The sequence below is a fragment of the Pungitius pungitius genome, chromosome 12, assembly GCF_949316345.1.
Source record: "Pungitius pungitius chromosome 12, fPunPun2.1, whole genome shotgun sequence".
NCBI lineage: Eukaryota > Metazoa > Chordata > Actinopteri > Perciformes > Gasterosteidae > Pungitius > Pungitius pungitius.
The window spans coordinates 13,678,035-13,696,695 of NC_084911.1; the positions used below are offsets into that span (position 1 = coordinate 13,678,035).

Consider the following 18,661-nt stretch of genomic DNA (forward strand, 5'->3'; position numbering starts at 1 on the left):
CCTTCCAGTCCCTGTTCAATGGTTGCTTCAAATTCTGTAGACACGGGTTGTGTGTGTGAGTGTGTGTGCATTTCTGTGTCCTCTTGTGGTACCAGGGACTCAACGTTTTCCTGTGCCTTTGCATTGTACATCACCCGTGCGTTAGTAAGCGCTACAGGCAAATAGACGGGGAGACGCAATAAACGTTGGCTCATATTTATTTAACGAAACATTACAGTAATGGTTGATGCAGACACACAAAGGCTATTGTTGACCAAAACTCTAAAAAGAAGTAATTGTGAGATTTTTGTGTTGGCTAACTTTAACCACTGCACACCTCTTTGGACACTGATAACTGTTATTCAGTCAGCAGCAGCCATTGGGAGAAGATTCAGTTGAGCGTTGAGCGGGGAGCTGCGTTACTGCAGCCAGGACACATTCAAGCTGACACCAACTTTCTTGAGTTTGTGAATCCATTAAACAACCCCCAGTGACGATGGCTCTATTAGAATTAGCGATAACATTTTGTCCTCTGTGACCTCATGATGTTCTGAGTTGGATGGGAACTGCTTAGAGAAACCTCATGGGTGAGATTTCAAGTTGAAGCTCCCCAGCAGCTTCCAGACCAGAAGATGTTCCACCAGGACATGGAGATGGCCATCAATTCTATCAGTTCTCGTTTTAGACTTGTGTAGATTAGAATATCACGGAGTTAAATCGTTCTGCATGCATTTGTAAATCAAATATATTTGGAAATTGTTGAGTCTTTCTGTGTTGTATTTCAGGACTGATCTGACCCCATAAAATGTTTGATGTGCATTAATGAAATGTGAATTCTTATTCTTAGGAGAGACAGAATAAAGAAGAGGAGCTCAGTGGGTCCTAAGAAGACTAACCTGAGCCAGCCCTGACTATAAGCACCATCAAAGAGGAAAGTCTTAAAATCTCATAATTTGGATATACTCCATGTATTTTTTAAATTATTTTTTTAATTGCTGCCTTGGTGCGCATTATATCTGATGGTGGTTCTACCTGATGGTGGTTCTACCTGATGGATGTTTTATCTGATGGAGGTTCTACCTGGTGGAGGTTCTATCTGATTGTGGTTCTACCTGATGGAGGTTCTATCTGATGGTCGTTCTATCTGATGATGGTTCTATCTGATGGTGATTCTACCTTATGGTGGTTCTACCTGATGGTGGTTCTATCTCATTGAGGTTTGATCTCATGGAGGTTCTATCTGATGGTGGTTCTACCTGATGGTGGTTCTACCTGATGGAGGTTGTATGTGATGGTCGTTCTATCTGATGGTGGTTGTCCCTGCAGTGGTCCTGCCGTACACCTGGCTTACTACTCGCAATTATATGAATCATTTATTTTGATAGGAATTGAATGTATTGTACATCTTCTACATGGTTCATTCTGTACACATGACATCCATTGCCGTCTGTTTATCTTAGGAGAGGGATCAAAAACGTGGAAAACGTGGTCAAAACAGCAGGCGAGGTCAGAACAGGCAGACATTTCAGAAATGCTGGAAAACTTGGCATACACACAAGATAATCTGGTCTTAAATAGTGAGTGGCTGATGAGGGGATGTGCTGGAGGGGAGGAGGGCAAGGAGAACCAGGTGAGGGTAATGAGCTGATGTGGGAGGATCTAAAATGACAGGAGAGTTAGTAAACATGCAGGTGGGATGTAAAACAAACTAAGATGTGGTCAAATGTGTGACAAGAGGATGTTGGATGTGTACAGATTGTAAAGCCCTCTGATGCAAATTTGTAATTTGCGATTTTGAGCTATACAAAAAAGTCTTTATTTGGTAGCATTTGGGTCTAAATACTGTGATGGCCCAGCTGGCGAGCAGCGCCCCACATGGCTTGGGGTAGCCAGGCAACGGCCACCAAGAGGCGTGGTAGTGGATGGGCGGTACTATAGCAGGTGGCCCTAAGTGCACCTCCCAGGTGTTCTGAATCAGAACCTCAATCAAGAGCCTGTAAAAGGGAGGGTGAGACGACACTAATCCCTCTGCCCTTCTCACTCCAGGACGAGTCCAGCTGAGCTGACCGATGCCTCCGGCGATCCCGGTGAACCCGGCGTTTTGAGTTTGCTTATGCCCCCTCCCCTCTTCCCCTCAGGTTATAATAAATAAAATTTCTGTTTGACTTCACTGCAATCCTGGGGTCTCGGCTGAACTCTTATTCCCACCTGAAGCCCCAGGCTCCTCTCGGAAGACCGGGCTCCCACATATGGTGGAGGATGCGGGCAATCTGATTCATCGCTACCAGTGGATGCACCGTGGAGTGGCAACAAAAGGTCAGAGATGGATGAAATTTTGAATGCAATGCTGACCTCGCAAGCCAATCTACAGACAGCGGTAGTAGAGCTGTGTAGAGCAACAGGGAGACCGAAAGAGCGGAAGCCAAAAGAGGTGCTGACGAAACTCACGCCAGATGATGATGTCGAGACCTACATTGCATTGTTTGAAAGGGCAGCAACAAGGAAGAAATGGCCAAGAACCGAATGGGCGAACAACCTCATGCCTTTCCTGACCGGCGAAGCTCAGAAAGCCTGCCGGGACCTTTCAGCGGCAGAGGCTGAAAATTATGATAAGGTAAAAACGGCCATCCTAGCTCAATACGGACTTAGCCTCCCCGCTAAAGCACAGCGAGTACATGACTGGAGTTACGACCCTACCCTCCCTGTCCGGGCACAAGTGATGGGGCTAGTCCGTCACACCAGGAGCTGGCTGGAAGAAGCAGAGGGGCCACCCATAGTGGAGAGAGTGGCAATTGACCGGTGTATACGAGGCCTACCAAATGACGCAAAGAGGTACGTCGCCCAGCAGGGGCCCCTTGGGGTGGACACATTAGTGGCCTTATTGGAAAATCACAGAGTAATGGCTGGTCTGATGCGATCAGAAAATAACAAGCTAACCAATCCTAAAAACAAAGCAGAGAGAGAGATGATAGGCAAAGCTGTCAGTTCCCCGTCACCCCGACCGACGTTTGGAGGGACTGGGCCGGCTGTAAAACGAACCCAGTGGCTTCCTCCAATCCCGCGATGTTTCTCTTGTGGCCGAGAGGGACATCTAGCCAGAGGGTGTCCAGATCGGGATGAGCCAATGCCGACAGCCGGGTCCACCGATCACAAAGGCCTCTCCTGCCACCACCTCACTACCTGCTGGGCACAGGAGGGAGCCCCCGCCCCAAAGTTCCCAGTGAAGATTGCTGGGAAGGACACAGAGGCACTTTTAGACTCCGGAAGTATGGTCTCCCTGGTCCGACCGGAATTTGCCCGTGCCACGGGGGGGGGGAGAGATGGCGGTGTCCTGCATCCACGGGGACACACGGAAGTATCCAACGGCCAAAATCCAAGTAGTCACTCCTAAAGGACGATTCTCTCTACTGGTTGGGGTCGTCGAACGCCTGCCAGTTCCAGTGCTTTTCGGTCGGGACAGCCCACTGTTCCCCCGCTACTGGCCAGCAGAGACAAGGGTCCCCAGACGGCGAACCAGGAAGCGACCTGGAAAGAGAGAAACTGTCGCGACTCGCCCAGCTTGGGCTGTAGTGTCCCCTGATGGGAGTCCAGCAGCCACTAGTGATGACGACGGAGGTGAGGTGGTCTGCACCCACACCACAGCAACAGACCCAGAACGGGCAGCGGAGGTTGAGCCCCTGGAAGACGTGCAATCAGACGAGGTGTTCTCGCACTTTCCGGAAGCTGAAATGGAAGGTCACCGGCCAGGACAATTCGGCTCAGCACAGCTGCGGGACCCCAACCTGACTCAAGCCTGGAGAGACGTCAAAGTGATCGAGGGTCAAAAACAGGATGGGGTGAGTCAAGTACCATTTCCACATTTTATGATCCGGGACAAACTGTTATACCGAGTAACTAAGAAGAACGCGGATATATTTGAACAGTTGAATATGTGTCAAAAGTGTTGTATCTAGCCCACTCCCACTTACTAGGAGCCCACCTGGGAAGAGAGAAGACTTATGAACGGGTTCTCAGCCGTTTCTACTGGCCGGGGATCAAGAGGGCCGTCGAGGAATACTGCCGACATTGCGCTGAGTGCCAACTCAACTCCCCAAAGGTAGAATACCGAAATCCCCTGATACCCCTCCCCATTATTGAAACCCCCTTCAGTAGGATTGGCATGGACATAGTGGGGCCCCTACCAAAGTCCGGCCGTGGCCACCGCTATATCTTGGTTATGCTGGATTACGCGACCCGGTACCCGGAGGCAATTCCTCTACGGTCCGCTACAGGGAAGGTGGTTGCCCGGGAGATGTTCCTACTCTTCAGTAGAGTAGGCCTGCCGGAGGGAATCCTGACTGACCAAGGCTCCTGCTTTATGTCCAAGGTGATGAGCTGTCTGTGCCAAAGACTTAAGGTGAGAAAAATCAGAACCTCTGTCTACCACCCACAGACTGATGGCCTGGTAGAACGATTCAACAAAACCGTAAAGCACATGCTGCGCAAGGTAGTCGACGTAGATGGTAAAAACTGGGACCAACTGCTGCCTTATATTCTGTTTGCTATCCGAGAAGTACCCCAGGGTTCAACAGGATTTTCACCGTTTGAGCTTCTGTACGGTCGGAGACCCCGGGGATTGCTGGATGTGGCCAAGGAGGCCTGGGAGCAGCAGCCGTCCACCCAGCGCAGTATTGTGGAGCATGTGGAACAGATGCACCACCGAATGACCCAAGTCTGGCCCCTGGTTCGGGAGCACATGCGGCAAGCCCAAGCACAGCAGGCCCAGGTATACAACAGGGGAGCCCAGGTGAGAGAGTTTAAACCAGGAGACAAGGTAATGGTTTTACTCCCAACGAATGATTGCAAGTTTTTGGCCAAGTGGCAAGGGCCTTACGAGATAATGGAACAGGTGGGACCCGTAAACTACCAGGTACGTCAGACAGGCCGTAGGAAAACCCAACAATTGTACCATGTGAACTTGCTAAAGCCATGGCATCAGCCCCTTCCGGTCCCCACTAATGTCCTGGCAGCTAACCTGATTCCCCAGGTTCTCCCGCCGGTGAAAATGGGCGATCAGCTGTCATCCAGACAAGGTCAAGACCTCCGAGAACTGGTTGGCCGGAACGCAGATGTCTTCTCTGAGATCCCAGGTCGAACAACAGCCATCTCCCACGACATCAGAACAGAGCCGGGAAAGACCGTAAGACTACGACCATACAGAATCCCCGAGGCCAGACGGGAGGCCATCAGGGACGAGGTGAGGAAAATGCTTGACCTTGGGGTGGTGGAGGAGTCACACAGTGCCTGGTCCAGTCCTATAGTCCTGGTTGGAAAGCCGGACGGAAGCATTAGGTTCTGCAATGACTACAGAAAATTAAATGAAATTTCTCTGTTTGACACCTACCCTATGCCCCGGGTAGATGAGCTGGTCGAGAGACTAGGACCGGCCCGGTTCATCTCCACGCTAGACTTAACGAAAGGGTACTGGCAGGTACCGCTCACCCCCCAGGCCATGGAGAAGACTGCCTTCTCAACACCAGACGGCGCCTTCCACTATAAAGTGCTCCCATTTGGCCTTCATGGAGCTCCGGCAACGTTTCAGAGGCTAATGGATAAGATACTGCGGCCCCATCAGGAATACGCCGCGGCATACCTCGACGACATCGTCATCCATAGCACGTCATGGGAGAAGCATCTACAGCACCTAGCCGCAGTCCTCCAGGCCTTGCGAGAGGCGGGACTGACAGCCAACCCTGCAAAGTGCTCCCTCGCCTTGGAGGAGGCGAATTACCTTGGGTACACTGTCGGCCGAGGAAATGTGAAGCCCCAAGTAAAGAAGGTGGAGGCCATAACAACCTGGCCCCAACCCCAGACAAAACGACAGGTGAGAACATTTCTAGGGCTAGTTGGGTATTACAGACAGTTCATCCCTAACTTTGCTTCGGTAGCCGCCCCCTTGCATGAACTGACAGGCAAAAACGCACCCAACGGGGTAAAGTGGACGGAACAGGCCCAGTTGGCCTTCAATGCCTTGAAGACAGCCCTCTGTGGGGAAACCGTACTACACACCCCTGACTTTGGCAAGAGGTTCGTACTACAGACCGATGCATCAGAGGTAGGCCTAGGGGCAGTCCTGTCCCAAGTACATGATGGAAGTGAATACCCCATCACCTTTGTTAGCCGCAAACTACTTCCCCATGAGAAGAATTATGCAACTATTGAAAAGGAGTGCCTAGCAGTTAAATGGGCGATAGGTAAACTAAGATACCACTTACTAGGTCGAGAGTTCACATTGGTCACAGACCACGCCCCCCTAAAGTGGATGGCCTTCAACAAAGACAAGAATGCCAGAATAACCCGTTGGTTTTTGCACCTACAGGACTTTAAGTTCACAGTGGAGCACAGAGCGGGAAGGCTACATGGGAACGCCGATGCCCTGTCAAGAAGGGACGACTGCCTGTGGACTGCCGCTCCCCTCCGTAGTTCGGAGCGGAGGGGGGGGGTATGTGATGGCCCAGCTGGCGAGCAGCGCCCCACATGGCTTGGGGTAGCCAGGCAACGGCCACCAAGAGGCGTGGTAGTGGATGGGCGGTACTATAGCAGGTGGCCCTAAGTGCACCTCCCAGGTGTTCTGAATCAGAACCTCAATCAAGAGCCTGTAAAAGGGAGGGTGAGACGACACTAATCCCTCTGCCCTTCTCACTCCAGGACGAGTCCAGCTGAGCTGACCGATGCCTCCGGCGATCCCGGTGAACCCGGCGTTTTGAGTTTGCTTATGCCCCCTCCCCTCTTCCCCTCAGGTTATAATAAATAAAATTTCTGTTTGACTTCACTGCAATCCTGGGGTCTCGGCTGAACTCTTATTCCCACCTGAAGCCCCAGGCTCCTCTCGGAAGACCGGGCTCCCACAATACACTTAACACAATACATTTTTTCTTTACCATTCACAACCACAAATGCTAAGGCTAGATGATTCCTTCTCAAAATCATCTATTCATCAGTTTCTTTAACACATCGAATAATAAGCATGACCATAAATGCTCCCTATTCGCACTTTGGATCTGTACAATCATCCTGGTCAACATTTCAACCAGCCAAACTAGCATGAGACTCAAAACGCCCTGATCCGCAATGTATGATGCCTGAAGGGACAATGCTGTATTTCCAGACAGGCTGCATGAAATGGGTGTGGAGCTTCATGGATGGAATGGTGGAATGGTGGAATAGCTTAGCGACGTCCGTCCTGCAGCCACGCTCATTTACTGTTTCGTTTTTGTAGCACTCGCTGTGTAGTAGTGGCACAGAGGAGGGCTACTAGGCTTATGAAAGAAAATGCAAGCACATGTGTTGGTTTACTGGCAGCTCTTGGTTTCCATATTGCCCTCACCGCTGGGTTCCTGGATGGTTCCCAGTTTCAAAAGATGGAGTTGGGATTTGACGCTGCACACAGCCCAGTGCTCGCCTGAGACATTGTCGGAGTGAAGCATCGGATGACTCCATCTCTCTTCATGGCTGAAAGAAAGCCGTTTCAGTGCAAGGGTTGTCTGACAGAGATTTTCCCCCTCTCGAAACTGGATAACAGAGAAGGCTACTTTCTCTGTACTGCGCCCAAAGGATTGCGCAACAAACCCTTTGATCCCTCCCAGGAAGAGTCGAGGCCCGGCCAGGCCTCCGCCCCTAAAAAGATTTATTACTTCATCCAGCCTCACCCCAACGGGGCACAGCAGGAAGTGTTGTAATCAAACCCTAATGAAGTAGTAATATTTGTGTGTGCTTTTGCTGTGCCGTGAATAATTAATATCCAAACCGCATTAAAGTAAATATTTAGTGTTTATTCACCAAGTAGGAAAAAGTACTCAAGGTTACAGTATTATTGTGTGTATGATTACATTATAGTTTTAAATGGTTATCCAACTTTTTAGTACACTAAACAATTGAGCTTCATTAAAACCCCAAAACTCCCCTGTCACCTGTCTGAGCTTAAGTTTAATAGAGCAAAGCCTCCATCAACTGAGGCGTCAGGCCAGAGAGCCTCTTAGCTTGGTGGAGATACCTTTAGACCTATAGAAGCAGGGTGGACGTTGGGAATTACAGTAGTAAAGTAAAGTAGTAGTAAAACACACTGGCCAATTGCTTACTTTGTAAATCCTCTCACATGAAGCTACTCAACCAATCGAATATGTGTATACCAGTGTAAATTTCATTGATGAAGAGTATGAAGAACAATGTTCGCTAACAACCTTTTTCCCGTGACTAAGACAAGACTAAGACTAGACCAAAACAGGTCTTTGACAATAAAACAATGCGAAAATGTCTACGGTTGACGAAGTCACAATACTTTTTTTCCCCCTAAACCTGCATGCACCTAACAGACATGTGCAAAGTACGGCAGGAAACATACTTATAGGCAGGGCTTAACATTAACATTAACTCTCTCACTAGCCACTTCTCTATACATTTTTTATTGTAGTGTAACAGCGATTATTAAGTGTCATGATGACATCATCCATGAACCCAGACCACTTGGTCACTGTGGGGGAAATGGTGGTTCTTGTCACCGATATGGACCGCGACGACTATTTTACGCTTTGGTGAGTGTGAGTGTGCTTCCTTGGTTTAGCTCAGCTGTCTGAGTTTAGCTAACTGTTAGCAGACTAAAGCCACGGAACCCCAGAGACCGATGTGTGTGGAGATGAAGACCCGTTTTTATAGATCGGGACTGTTCGGCAGACACAAGAGAAAAAAACTGGTCATGAAACCAAAAAATAAAGAGGCAAGAAAGACAAAGAAAAGACTCCAGAAGGGTCCAGTTGAGAATGGCTGGTTTATGATGCAGCCCAGAAAATAATTGATTGCACCGAGGTCTCTTTTGTTGGGACAAGCCATTTCACAGTGGAAACAATAAAGGACAATGACGTTTCCGTTTGACATGTCAAAAGTATTGTGAGTAAACAAAGACACAAAGTGTTGCGTTTAGGTCCCTTGTCCTCATGATGTCTGTGGAGGGGGTCCCTGGGCCTGAGAAGTGAAGAAAACGAGTTTAATGTGGCTGTTAAATGTGACTAAAACTAGACTAAAATGTAATTAGGCTAAAACTAAGAAGGATAAAAATTACTAAATGTGACTAAAACTAACATGCATTTTTGTCTAATAACTAAGACTAAATCAAAAATAGCTGCCAAATTAGCACAGATGTATACCATAAAAAGTAACTTTTAACAAACTAGACCTTTTGTCATTTTCATTGCTGTAGTCTAACAAACTCCCTGAATCCTCACTGCGTTCAAAAGGACACGACACAGAGAATAGACAAACTACCTGTGGGTTTAAGATGGACAGCAGCCAGACAGCAGTTACTTCATGAACCCTGAAATGGGTGTGCATTGGTGGAGGAGGGAAGCTCTACTTTCAAGTGGTTTTACAGATTGTGGTAACAATGTGATCTGGATATGCTCTGTTCTATTTTGGAAGGCATGTCACATGTGAAATGGTGTGTGAAGCCACTGAAAATAAGTAGATGGTCATCAAAAACCACAGAACTGTCTACAATTACAATACTGCTGTGAGGAGGAAAAAAGGGAGCATGAACTACTCTCTGAGTATCAATGTGACAGTAATCATAAGTAGTGATTCCCCGGCTCAAGGGCTGTCTTAATGTTGCCAATGACTTATTTCATTAATTGTGCCAAATCCCAAATTGAAGACAAGTGACTAGAATGCGTCTTCATGTATGATTCTTTGCATTCAAGGAGGTTGATCAGAAGGCAGAAGTGAGGCACAAACGTAGAAGGCACAACGCAGACTCACCACACGCTGTGTGGTTACCAGGGTAACTCCAGAATTATGCCTCAGAAGCCACAGGCACAGATACTGGCAGACACAGGGCCCCCGCTGTGGTTCCACTGGAACTATGTTAAGCTCATTTTGAGAATGCCTTTTTCACATGTTAGGGAGCAGCAGCTAGTGGAGCCATGTTACTTTGGCAAATCCAGAAAATCCCACTAATCGCAGAGTTCCAGCCTGCTGTGGAAGAACTATTAGCATCCACAGCAGCATTCACTAGGTTTTTAAAGGTCAAAATGCTCTGATGCCACCAAAAACACCATTGTTTTCTGGAGAAGAAGTAATACATTGTATTTGTAGTCTATTCAGTGTTTAAACAGAATGATGGATGGATAACAGACAGATAACCAAGGGGAGGGCTGGGGGGGGGCAGCCTCCTCAGTTTGCAGGAAAAAGTTGAGAATAGATAAGTGAGAACCAAGCACCATTGCCAGGAAAGAGGTTGGGTCTGTACCTCTCTGATAAAATGCAGATAACAAGCAGAGCAAATGAAGTGAACACAGCAAACTACAAAATAATGGGTCACATGGACAGATCCAGCCGTCAGGAAGTACAGGCTGTCCTCGGGGTCAGGGACACAGGGCCGAGGCCCGTGAGTCCAAAAAATGTAAACTGATGGATTTGCAAAAACAACTTAACCCTCTTTTTTCAACAGTAAACAACAAAATTCACAGACAAGAGGATTCAGATAACAATTTTATTTTAAAAAACAGCCCTTTGTCTATGAATGTCTGAATAATGTTAAAAGGATGAAACGGGACCTTTAATGTTTCAAACAGGAGACAGAGTTGACACACATACAAGTCATGGCCTCCTCAAAGGTCTTCATCTTCACAGCAGGGTTATATGGTTGGAAGATAAACATGGTATAAAACAGGGGGGGGGGGGGCTCAGGGCGAAACCCAGGTGCTGGTAGTCGACCTTGGATGTAGACCATCATCTTTGGAACCACAACATTCTAAAGATCGACGCACAAACATGTTGATCACCAGACGACCCAGTTTTTCCAACATTTGCTGTTAAATAACACAAGTGTTAAGGGGTTTTGTCGTAGGCAAAGGAGAGAACAGCTGCTTTGTTGCATTTCATGGATTCAATATTGTATTACAAATTATAATTGAGAATTAGGGTTTTGATTTCAATTGACAGCCTCTGGTTTGTAGAAATGTATACCAAAATGTTTGGGGGGGGGGGGGGGGATTGGGTTGGAAAGTTTTTACAGCCAGCAATGTGGAGAGAGAGGAGAAGATCAGAAATGTGTAGAAAACAAGCAAAAAGAAATTCAAGTTGGGGGGGTTCCTGTCCTTCCTGCTGACTAATCCTGCTACCTACTAGTCGCAGCAGGAGCAGGCCTCCCACCACTTTGAGTGGATTGATGGGCAATAAGTGGTGAACAGCATCCAAATGGAACATCTAGACCACACAAACATCTGTCCAAGTAGAGTGTAATCAGTAGTCATGTGTGCCACACTTTAGCTAAAATGATTTCAGTTGATTTGGATGACCCAACCAGAAGAAGCATTGAGCTTTATTGGTATCCTGTTCAACACTAAAGTGTGTGGCTGGTGTGTAAAAGAGAAGAGCAGGAATAACACAGACACCACATGGCTCGTGCATGAAGTGGATTGGGGATTATGTGCAAATCTGAGCATATGGTGGGGGGTCGGCCCGTACTAAGGTGGACTGGGTGGGCCATCAGTGGAATTATCAGCAGCTTACATTGTTAGAGCAACAGAAAGGCTTATTGAATGCGTCCATGAGATGTGAATGGATGAGGATGATGCAGCGGAGACCTTTGATGTTGGGCTCCATCCTTTACTACTGAAACCACACATTCCACAAGGGCTGTTTCAAGTCCTTCATGGCCCACTGATACCAGCACGGGGGGCCTCCAGCCCTGCAGGGTCACACGGTCATGTGATTGAGTTATCGGGGAGCAGCCCTAGCAGGCCATGTGGGCGGGACCAGGCTGCTGAAGGAGGTGACTGATTAGGCATGGTGAACAACACAGGACTCCTTTTAGCTAACACAATCTGAAGGTCTGAATTGTTGCCATCATGACCTGTTGTAGGATTATCTGTAACCCTTCATGGACATTTTAGACAAGAGTGTCTCATTGTTCATTCTGTACACATCCATTGTAGTTTGTCCATCCTCCTCTGACCTTCTCACTGAGGTTTCTTCCCTTTTTTCATGAATGTCCAAACCTCTCAAATTGGATTTTAGTTTTATGTATGCAGTAATAACAAAAACCTTAAAGTCCCTTATTCTCTTAGGCTTCCAAGAACATGATGAACACAACACAAGTGCTGCATTGTCCCATGCGTCAAAAGTTTAGGACCAGTCACCATATGTATTTCAAAGTTTGCTTCTTTAGCCGTGGGTGTCCAAATAGAAGTGTTACATGAATCCAATGTACTGTAGACCTATTTAAACTAGTCTCAGACGTTCCTGTTGCTAGTTGAGGTCTCTGAAGGTTGAGCCATTACTAAAATCAGAAATAGCCAAAACATAAAATATTAATCTTTTTATTAAAGCAATAAGGTTCTTGAGGCAGTACTTTATCGTCCAATAATGTAAGTTTGAGGGTGTAATTAAACCCAGAAACCCTCGAACTGTTCCATTATTGGACGATAAAGTATACTGCCTCAAGTACCTTATTGATTTTATAACAGTTACCAGCAAAATTATGAATAGTAAGTAAATTGCTGCCTTTCAGTAGAAAAAAGTATTAGCCACCAAATGCTGTGTATTGCATTTGAGTAGACAAGAGAAAAAGAGTCCTCGTACATGCATGTAAACAGCATTGGGTATTATGATAGTCAAACAAAAGAATTCCAGTTGATTAGGACCCATTTACATCGGCATGCAGTACCTTGCTTCTACAGTGATGTGCATCAATGAGATGTGAATTACTGTGAAAGGAGAGAGAGAGAGGTGTGTCCTAACAAGTCCCCCAGCAGTCTGGGCCTATAGCAGCTACACTAAGGGCTGGTCCAGGCCAACCTGAGCCAGCCCTGACTAGAAGCTTCGTCTCAAATGAGCTGACTGCGTGTGAACGTGGAAGCTAGTTCCACAAAGAGCTCGATAACTGAAGGCTCTCTTTGACTGATTGCATGTCCTTTATTTCTTTACAATTCTACTAATCTGTGGGCACACAGACATTAAAGTAGTAGCAGTGATCCAGGAGCGACAGCAGACTTACACGTATGCGTAGAAGATGACTGTCACAAAGCGTGTCTCCATCCTTCCCATCTGAGCCAGCTTGGTGGACGCACCAAGCGCTCTACTTTCACCAAGTAACTGCTAGAGTAGGTTTGGAGTACATTGTCGCGTGAATCACTGTTACCAATTCACCTGGCGTTGTGGAGACATTGAGTCACCACGGTACCAAATGTTCTCACAGTACTCTATGAGGTGTGTGGTGAGACCATAATAAAGGCAGTTTGAGATGCCGATGTATTGTGACATTAGTACCAGTCAGTCATCACCACTTAGAGCATGGGGGAGGAGCCAAACTTTTAATTTTGTCAAAGCAACACACATTAAATAAAGACCTTGACCTTTAATGCCAAAGCTGCTCAATAATTTATTCATGTTGATTTAATGCACACGACATAAAAAACAATTACTAATTTGAAATGACCAACCAACCAACCAACCAACTATTGAATCCAACCTGATATAAAGAGCTTTGGTGAGGAGTGACACACGGACCTAAACTTGCACAGCTGGATTCTGGAGTATCAGGTGACATAACAATGGTGCGTAGCTGCACTCCCAGATGACACACCCACCTGGAAATGAGCCGGTCTCAGGACTCCTTAAGCAGGTTTCTGGGTAAAAGTCATGCAACATACATGTGGACATTGAACAGGAGCAGGACCTGGGCTCGGGCCAGCACTGCAGACTACATAAGTAGTGGTAGAAAATATACTTCAACATTGGAGTGTTTATGGTGTATTGCACATATTTTCATCTGGTTCCCCCCTGAGCTGCATCGTCTCTGCTGTGCTCCCAACGTGAGCAGGTCATCGTTTATGTGTAACAGAACTGAGAGCCAAGGGGGGGAGGAAGAGTCTGACGCAGTGACATCTTCTGGCTTCTCCTTCGGACGTTGCCGAGGTGTCAAAGCAGCTGTAGCGTTCAAAGGAAACCTTCATCATCCCAGCAGGCCATCTCTGCCTCATCTCTTCTTCCTGCTGTGTCGGAGCACCTTCTTCCTCTTCACGATCATCTGGTGGAGTATCTCCAGGGCGGGTTGAAGGCCCTGACCATCCAGCGCCGAGCAGCCCTGTGTGTGGTGCAGCGTGGACGTGCTCAGCTCGTGGAGAGCCAGAAGCTTCTCCACCTGCAGCGTGGGAGACCAATGGCATGTTATTGGTAAATGCCAGACCTCAGAACCTAAACCAAACTCGTGGCATTTTGATCCATCCGTTCAAATGAGCAGATTGTGACATCAGCAGGATTTGAATAAGTAGAAAATTATACAAATTTAGTTTTGGTCAACAAATAAGTGGCAGATCATCACGTTAATTATATTAATTACTAATAAAATGCAAAAAACACTCTAAAGAGGCTTCTGAAGGTTGATGACTATATTTGGATTATTAGACACAATACCTTTAAACTTTCATCAGACAAATAAAACTATTTTAGCCCAGACTAAATATTTTTAGGTTAACAATACTTTTTCTTTGATTAAATTTAAAAAATGGGAGCCACCCAATATTGACCAACTTGTCATTATGGAAGAAATAGACCCAGTCAGATGGGAGCACAGGGTAGGATCCCCATGTGTTTGGGCCTGGGACACATTCAAAAAGAAAGAGGGAAATCTGATGGGACATTTTATACACCCAACTGACGCGTCCGCAGCGCTGTTAAAGCGCACCAACCTGCCAGCAGAAAACCGAGTCAGGCTGCAATATTCTTCCCTAACAATGTCTGATTGTCTTATTTAGTGGACATCATCTCCACTGGTTCCACAACATATACACTGGCATCTTCCTAGGAAAACGATTTCTTTATGTAGCTCTTCAGGGAATACAGGTAGGGATTCAAATATTCAGTAACATGAGTTCATATTCTGTGGAATGAGTACTTAGACTGTTCTAATGAGGAGGAAAGCTTTGGATTGAGGAAGCTAGAGATCACCTCCACAGCAAGGATTACCTCTGAAGCCGACATGGCTCCGTGCAGGTCCTGTTTGTTTGCCAGAACCAGGAGGGGCACTCCCTGGTTCTCCCCCGACCGGGTGATGCGGTGGAGCTCCACCTTGGCCTCCTCCATGCGCTCTGCCTCGGCTGCATCCAGCACGAACACCAGCCCGTCCATCCGCCTGGTGTACGACTTCCACAGAGGCCGGAGTTTCTCCTGGCCGCCCACGTCCCACACCTGGAACGCCGTGTCGCTACCTTTGGGGCTCCCCATGGGCACTTTAATCCGCTCCATGTTGAAGCCTTTGGTGGGGATAGTCTTAACAAACTCCCCCAGCTTGAGCCTGTAGAGGAGGGAGGTTTTCCCTGCCGAGTCCAGGCCGATCACCACAACGTGTAGAGGCTGGAAGCTGGGGAAGAACGGGGTGCTGGGGGCAATTTCCGTTAACTGGTTCCCCATTTTGTGCTCCTGATGAGTGGAATGGTCCCTCTGAAGGTTTACCAGACTGGATTGCTTCCTTTAACTGCCACAATGTGGTTGTTTGCCTGTGTCCTTGTATCACTAGCTTCCAGGCACTTTGAAGGAGTGAGGGGAGGGCAGGACGAGGGCAGTTCACTTCAGAGGCTGGAGCCGGGTGATGGGGACAGACGGGGACTGTGGCTGCAGTCACTGAGACAGGGAGAGGAAAGCCTTTAATTATTAGATTTGTATTTATCTGAAATGGATGTTGATGTTTTATTTACTTTTTGTAACAATAATTACAATAGGTGAGCAGCAATCCTCTGCCACAACATGAAAAGGTCAAATAAAACCTGTTGGCATCGTGTACCTTCCTTATCTAAAGCCTACTGGTGGTTCTAGCCAGAAAATAGACCCCGAGCAGCGGAGGGATCCTGAAAAGCCGGTTCACGTTTTTGTTCTTGTAAACTAATATAACGCTAAAGCTAACATAGTTAACGTTACATTAGAATAGAAGCGCCCGATCAAGCTAACAATGAAAACTAATTAGAAACTAATTTGTTAATATAAATATATCGATTTCATAGGAAAAAACTCGGGACAGGTCTTCTGCGAAGTTCCATTTGACAGAAAAAGTGTAACGCTGGTACCGCGGCGGAAGCCCAGTCTCATCACCCCGGGTCCGCCAGAAGTCAACACATGTCGGTTTTAGGTAGAAACGGGAGATATCTCACCTCTCGGCTCCACTAACTACTTTTCACAGGTCGCCATTGTTGCACTTTATCCAATGTCCGAGCGGTATCCCCGCTGTAGCGAGAAGGGCGCGTCGTGGGTTCGGCCGAACGTGCTAACTGACCCGGGCGGCCGCGTCAGTCCGCCTGGCTGCTACAGAGGCGGAGCCTGCTGTGACGTCCCACCAAGGGGACGTCACCCGTGGGTAATTATGCTTTTTTACAGCCATGGAAATACAATAGTATTTTGTGTAACATCGGATTTTATGATGATAAACCATTTTAATATTTTTTATTTAGGAGCAGAATTTAAATAACTGTTGTTGAATTTGGTTGCCGTGTTGGTATGCAGGAGTGTAAAGGAAGAACACTGTATCTCTTAATTATTTTCACCAGAGCGCACTCTATCTTATATTCTTTCAATTCAACTTAGGACATAGTTTTGTCATGAAAACCTCTGTTTTAGAATATGTGTGTATTTAAACTTCAGGGACATGGAGTAACCTAAAGCAACAGAGGCTTGCACAGACTTCTGCTCTCTATGAATTTGGTACAGTCCTCAATCCTCCAAAAGTGCATCATAGAACAAGCAAAAAGAAGTAAGACAAGAGGAATCAAATATTGTTCTTTCAGGGTTAGGGTGTAGTTCAGCATGGACCATCCATGACATAATAGTTCCGCTGTATTGATTTGCATAATATCATCATGTTATTTCCTGATTACAATGAGGGTGTGTGCAGGGGGGTACCGGGGGAAGAGGGGCCTGGGGGTTACTGCCGACTCAATGCATCGCACATACCGTCCAGCCAGTGGCCTGCTGGGAAAAAGATTTTGGATGATTACAAAGAAATTACATTGCGTTTTAGTGCTGGTTTAAATGAATTGTCACACCATTAGACCACCATTGCATTTTTCCTGTTGTGCACCCCCTACAGGCTGCTCATGCACACCCAGGGGTGCCCACATCACACTTTGGGAATCCCTGTACTAGAGTGATTGACATTTTATTTTATACTTTGGGGGGGCGGTTGGCTCTTGGTCTGCTGGTGAAAAAGTCCTCACCCTAACCCTCAACACGTGGGCACCTGGAAAATAAATCAATTACTATTTCGGCTCTGGTTTATTTCTCCAAGTAATTGTTCTAATTATATTGGCCCAAAATGGCCCAGGAATAGCCAGACTATTATATTGACTCTCTCACACTGATGCACGTGAGGCTCATGTCGAAAATGACTTATCCCTAGCAATAAAAGCATTAAATCTTCAATCCAAATAAAAAAAGATCACCAAATGAATCTAGACCATTTTAGAAGAAAAACACTGTGCTCTTGCGGCCATTTAAGTGTACTGCACCATAAAGAAATGAAAACCTCTTAACATCCCTGTGTGGGGGGGGGGGGACCAGGCCACCACATACTGTCAATGCTAATATAATAATGCTGCACACCAATAGTCTGGGCCAAAAAGCCAACATGTCCGTTTGAAAAGGCTCCAGAAACAACTTAAACAAGCAGAGTTACAAAATATCATGTGCAAATTTGTCCAAAAATGGTGTACACGACATTTGTACACCGAAAATATGAATTCAATTTTTTTTGGTCGAGAAATGTTCAGCAGCCATCTTGTGTCCCCCCCAACATCATCGTCATAGTCAAGTTCGGGCTTCTGAGTGGATGAGGCAGCTTCTCCATGTGGGGCTACTCAAACAAGCTTTTCAGTCCCACTTGGAAAGGTTTGACGTTTTGATGCCGGTGCCACGCTGCCGACTCGCGCTGAAAACGGCTTTGTATGCGAGGGATCGCTCTCCGGTGGGCCGGGTGTATGACAGAGTGGAAGAGTTTGTTTTAAATAAAAGTGTTTTAAATCTCCCTCTCTCTCTGACACACACATCAAATGTTTGAATAAACAGCACAGGAATGATTTCATAAATAACCTACAAAGAAGTATGTGACCGGACAAAATCCACCCAGATTCCCATCCATGAGCACTGGCCATGCGTTATTAGCGAGCCTCAAGGGAGCTGAACAATGGTTTCTCTGCGCCACCTTTTCTTTTTCTCCCTTACAAAAGCTGTCCAGAGAGAGCATTATGTTTCCTGGGCAGGAAATAGGAGAGAGGCAAAGAGAAACTTAAACCAGCAGAGTCCTCCAGGCCTCCACTCTACCAAAGCTGTAGCTGTCTTTTCCAGTCAGGTGAGGAAACACTCTTTACTTCTTAGACATCGCTGGGCTCAATTATACAGCTCAACCTTCTGGTTTCTACAGCAAAAGACTGCGTTTTCTTTGTCTCAGCTGAATACATGAGATAGTTAGGGTTACGTGCATTTCAAATAACTACAGCATATTTACTATAGACACCAAAGATCACATATAACATGTAGCATCATTCTTCCATCACTAAGGAAGAAAGGACCACAGTGGTGTGTAAGCTGTGTGTGTTCCTTCTGCACTGTTCATGAGTGCCAGTTTGTAGCATTATATGACATTTCTAAGCATTAGAAAATTCATTCA

General features: G+C 46.6%; 1 protein-coding gene across 1 annotated transcript; it reads right to left on the reverse strand.

Annotated features, from left to right (window-relative positions):
- Positions 1-12,904: 12,904 nt before the first annotated feature.
- Positions 12,905-16,348, reverse strand: LOC119220933 (ADP-ribosylation factor-like protein 4D). The gene is made up of 3 exons (XM_037477284.2): positions 16,155-16,348; positions 14,977-15,630; positions 12,905-14,152 (listed from the first exon to the last, which is right to left on the reverse strand). Exons 2-3 carry the CDS (start codon positions 15,418-15,420, stop codon positions 13,988-13,990), a joined length of 609 nt encoding a protein of 202 aa, XP_037333181.1. The 5' UTR covers positions 15,421-15,630; positions 16,155-16,348; the 3' UTR covers positions 12,905-13,987.
- Positions 16,349-18,661: the final 2,313 nt, after the last annotated feature.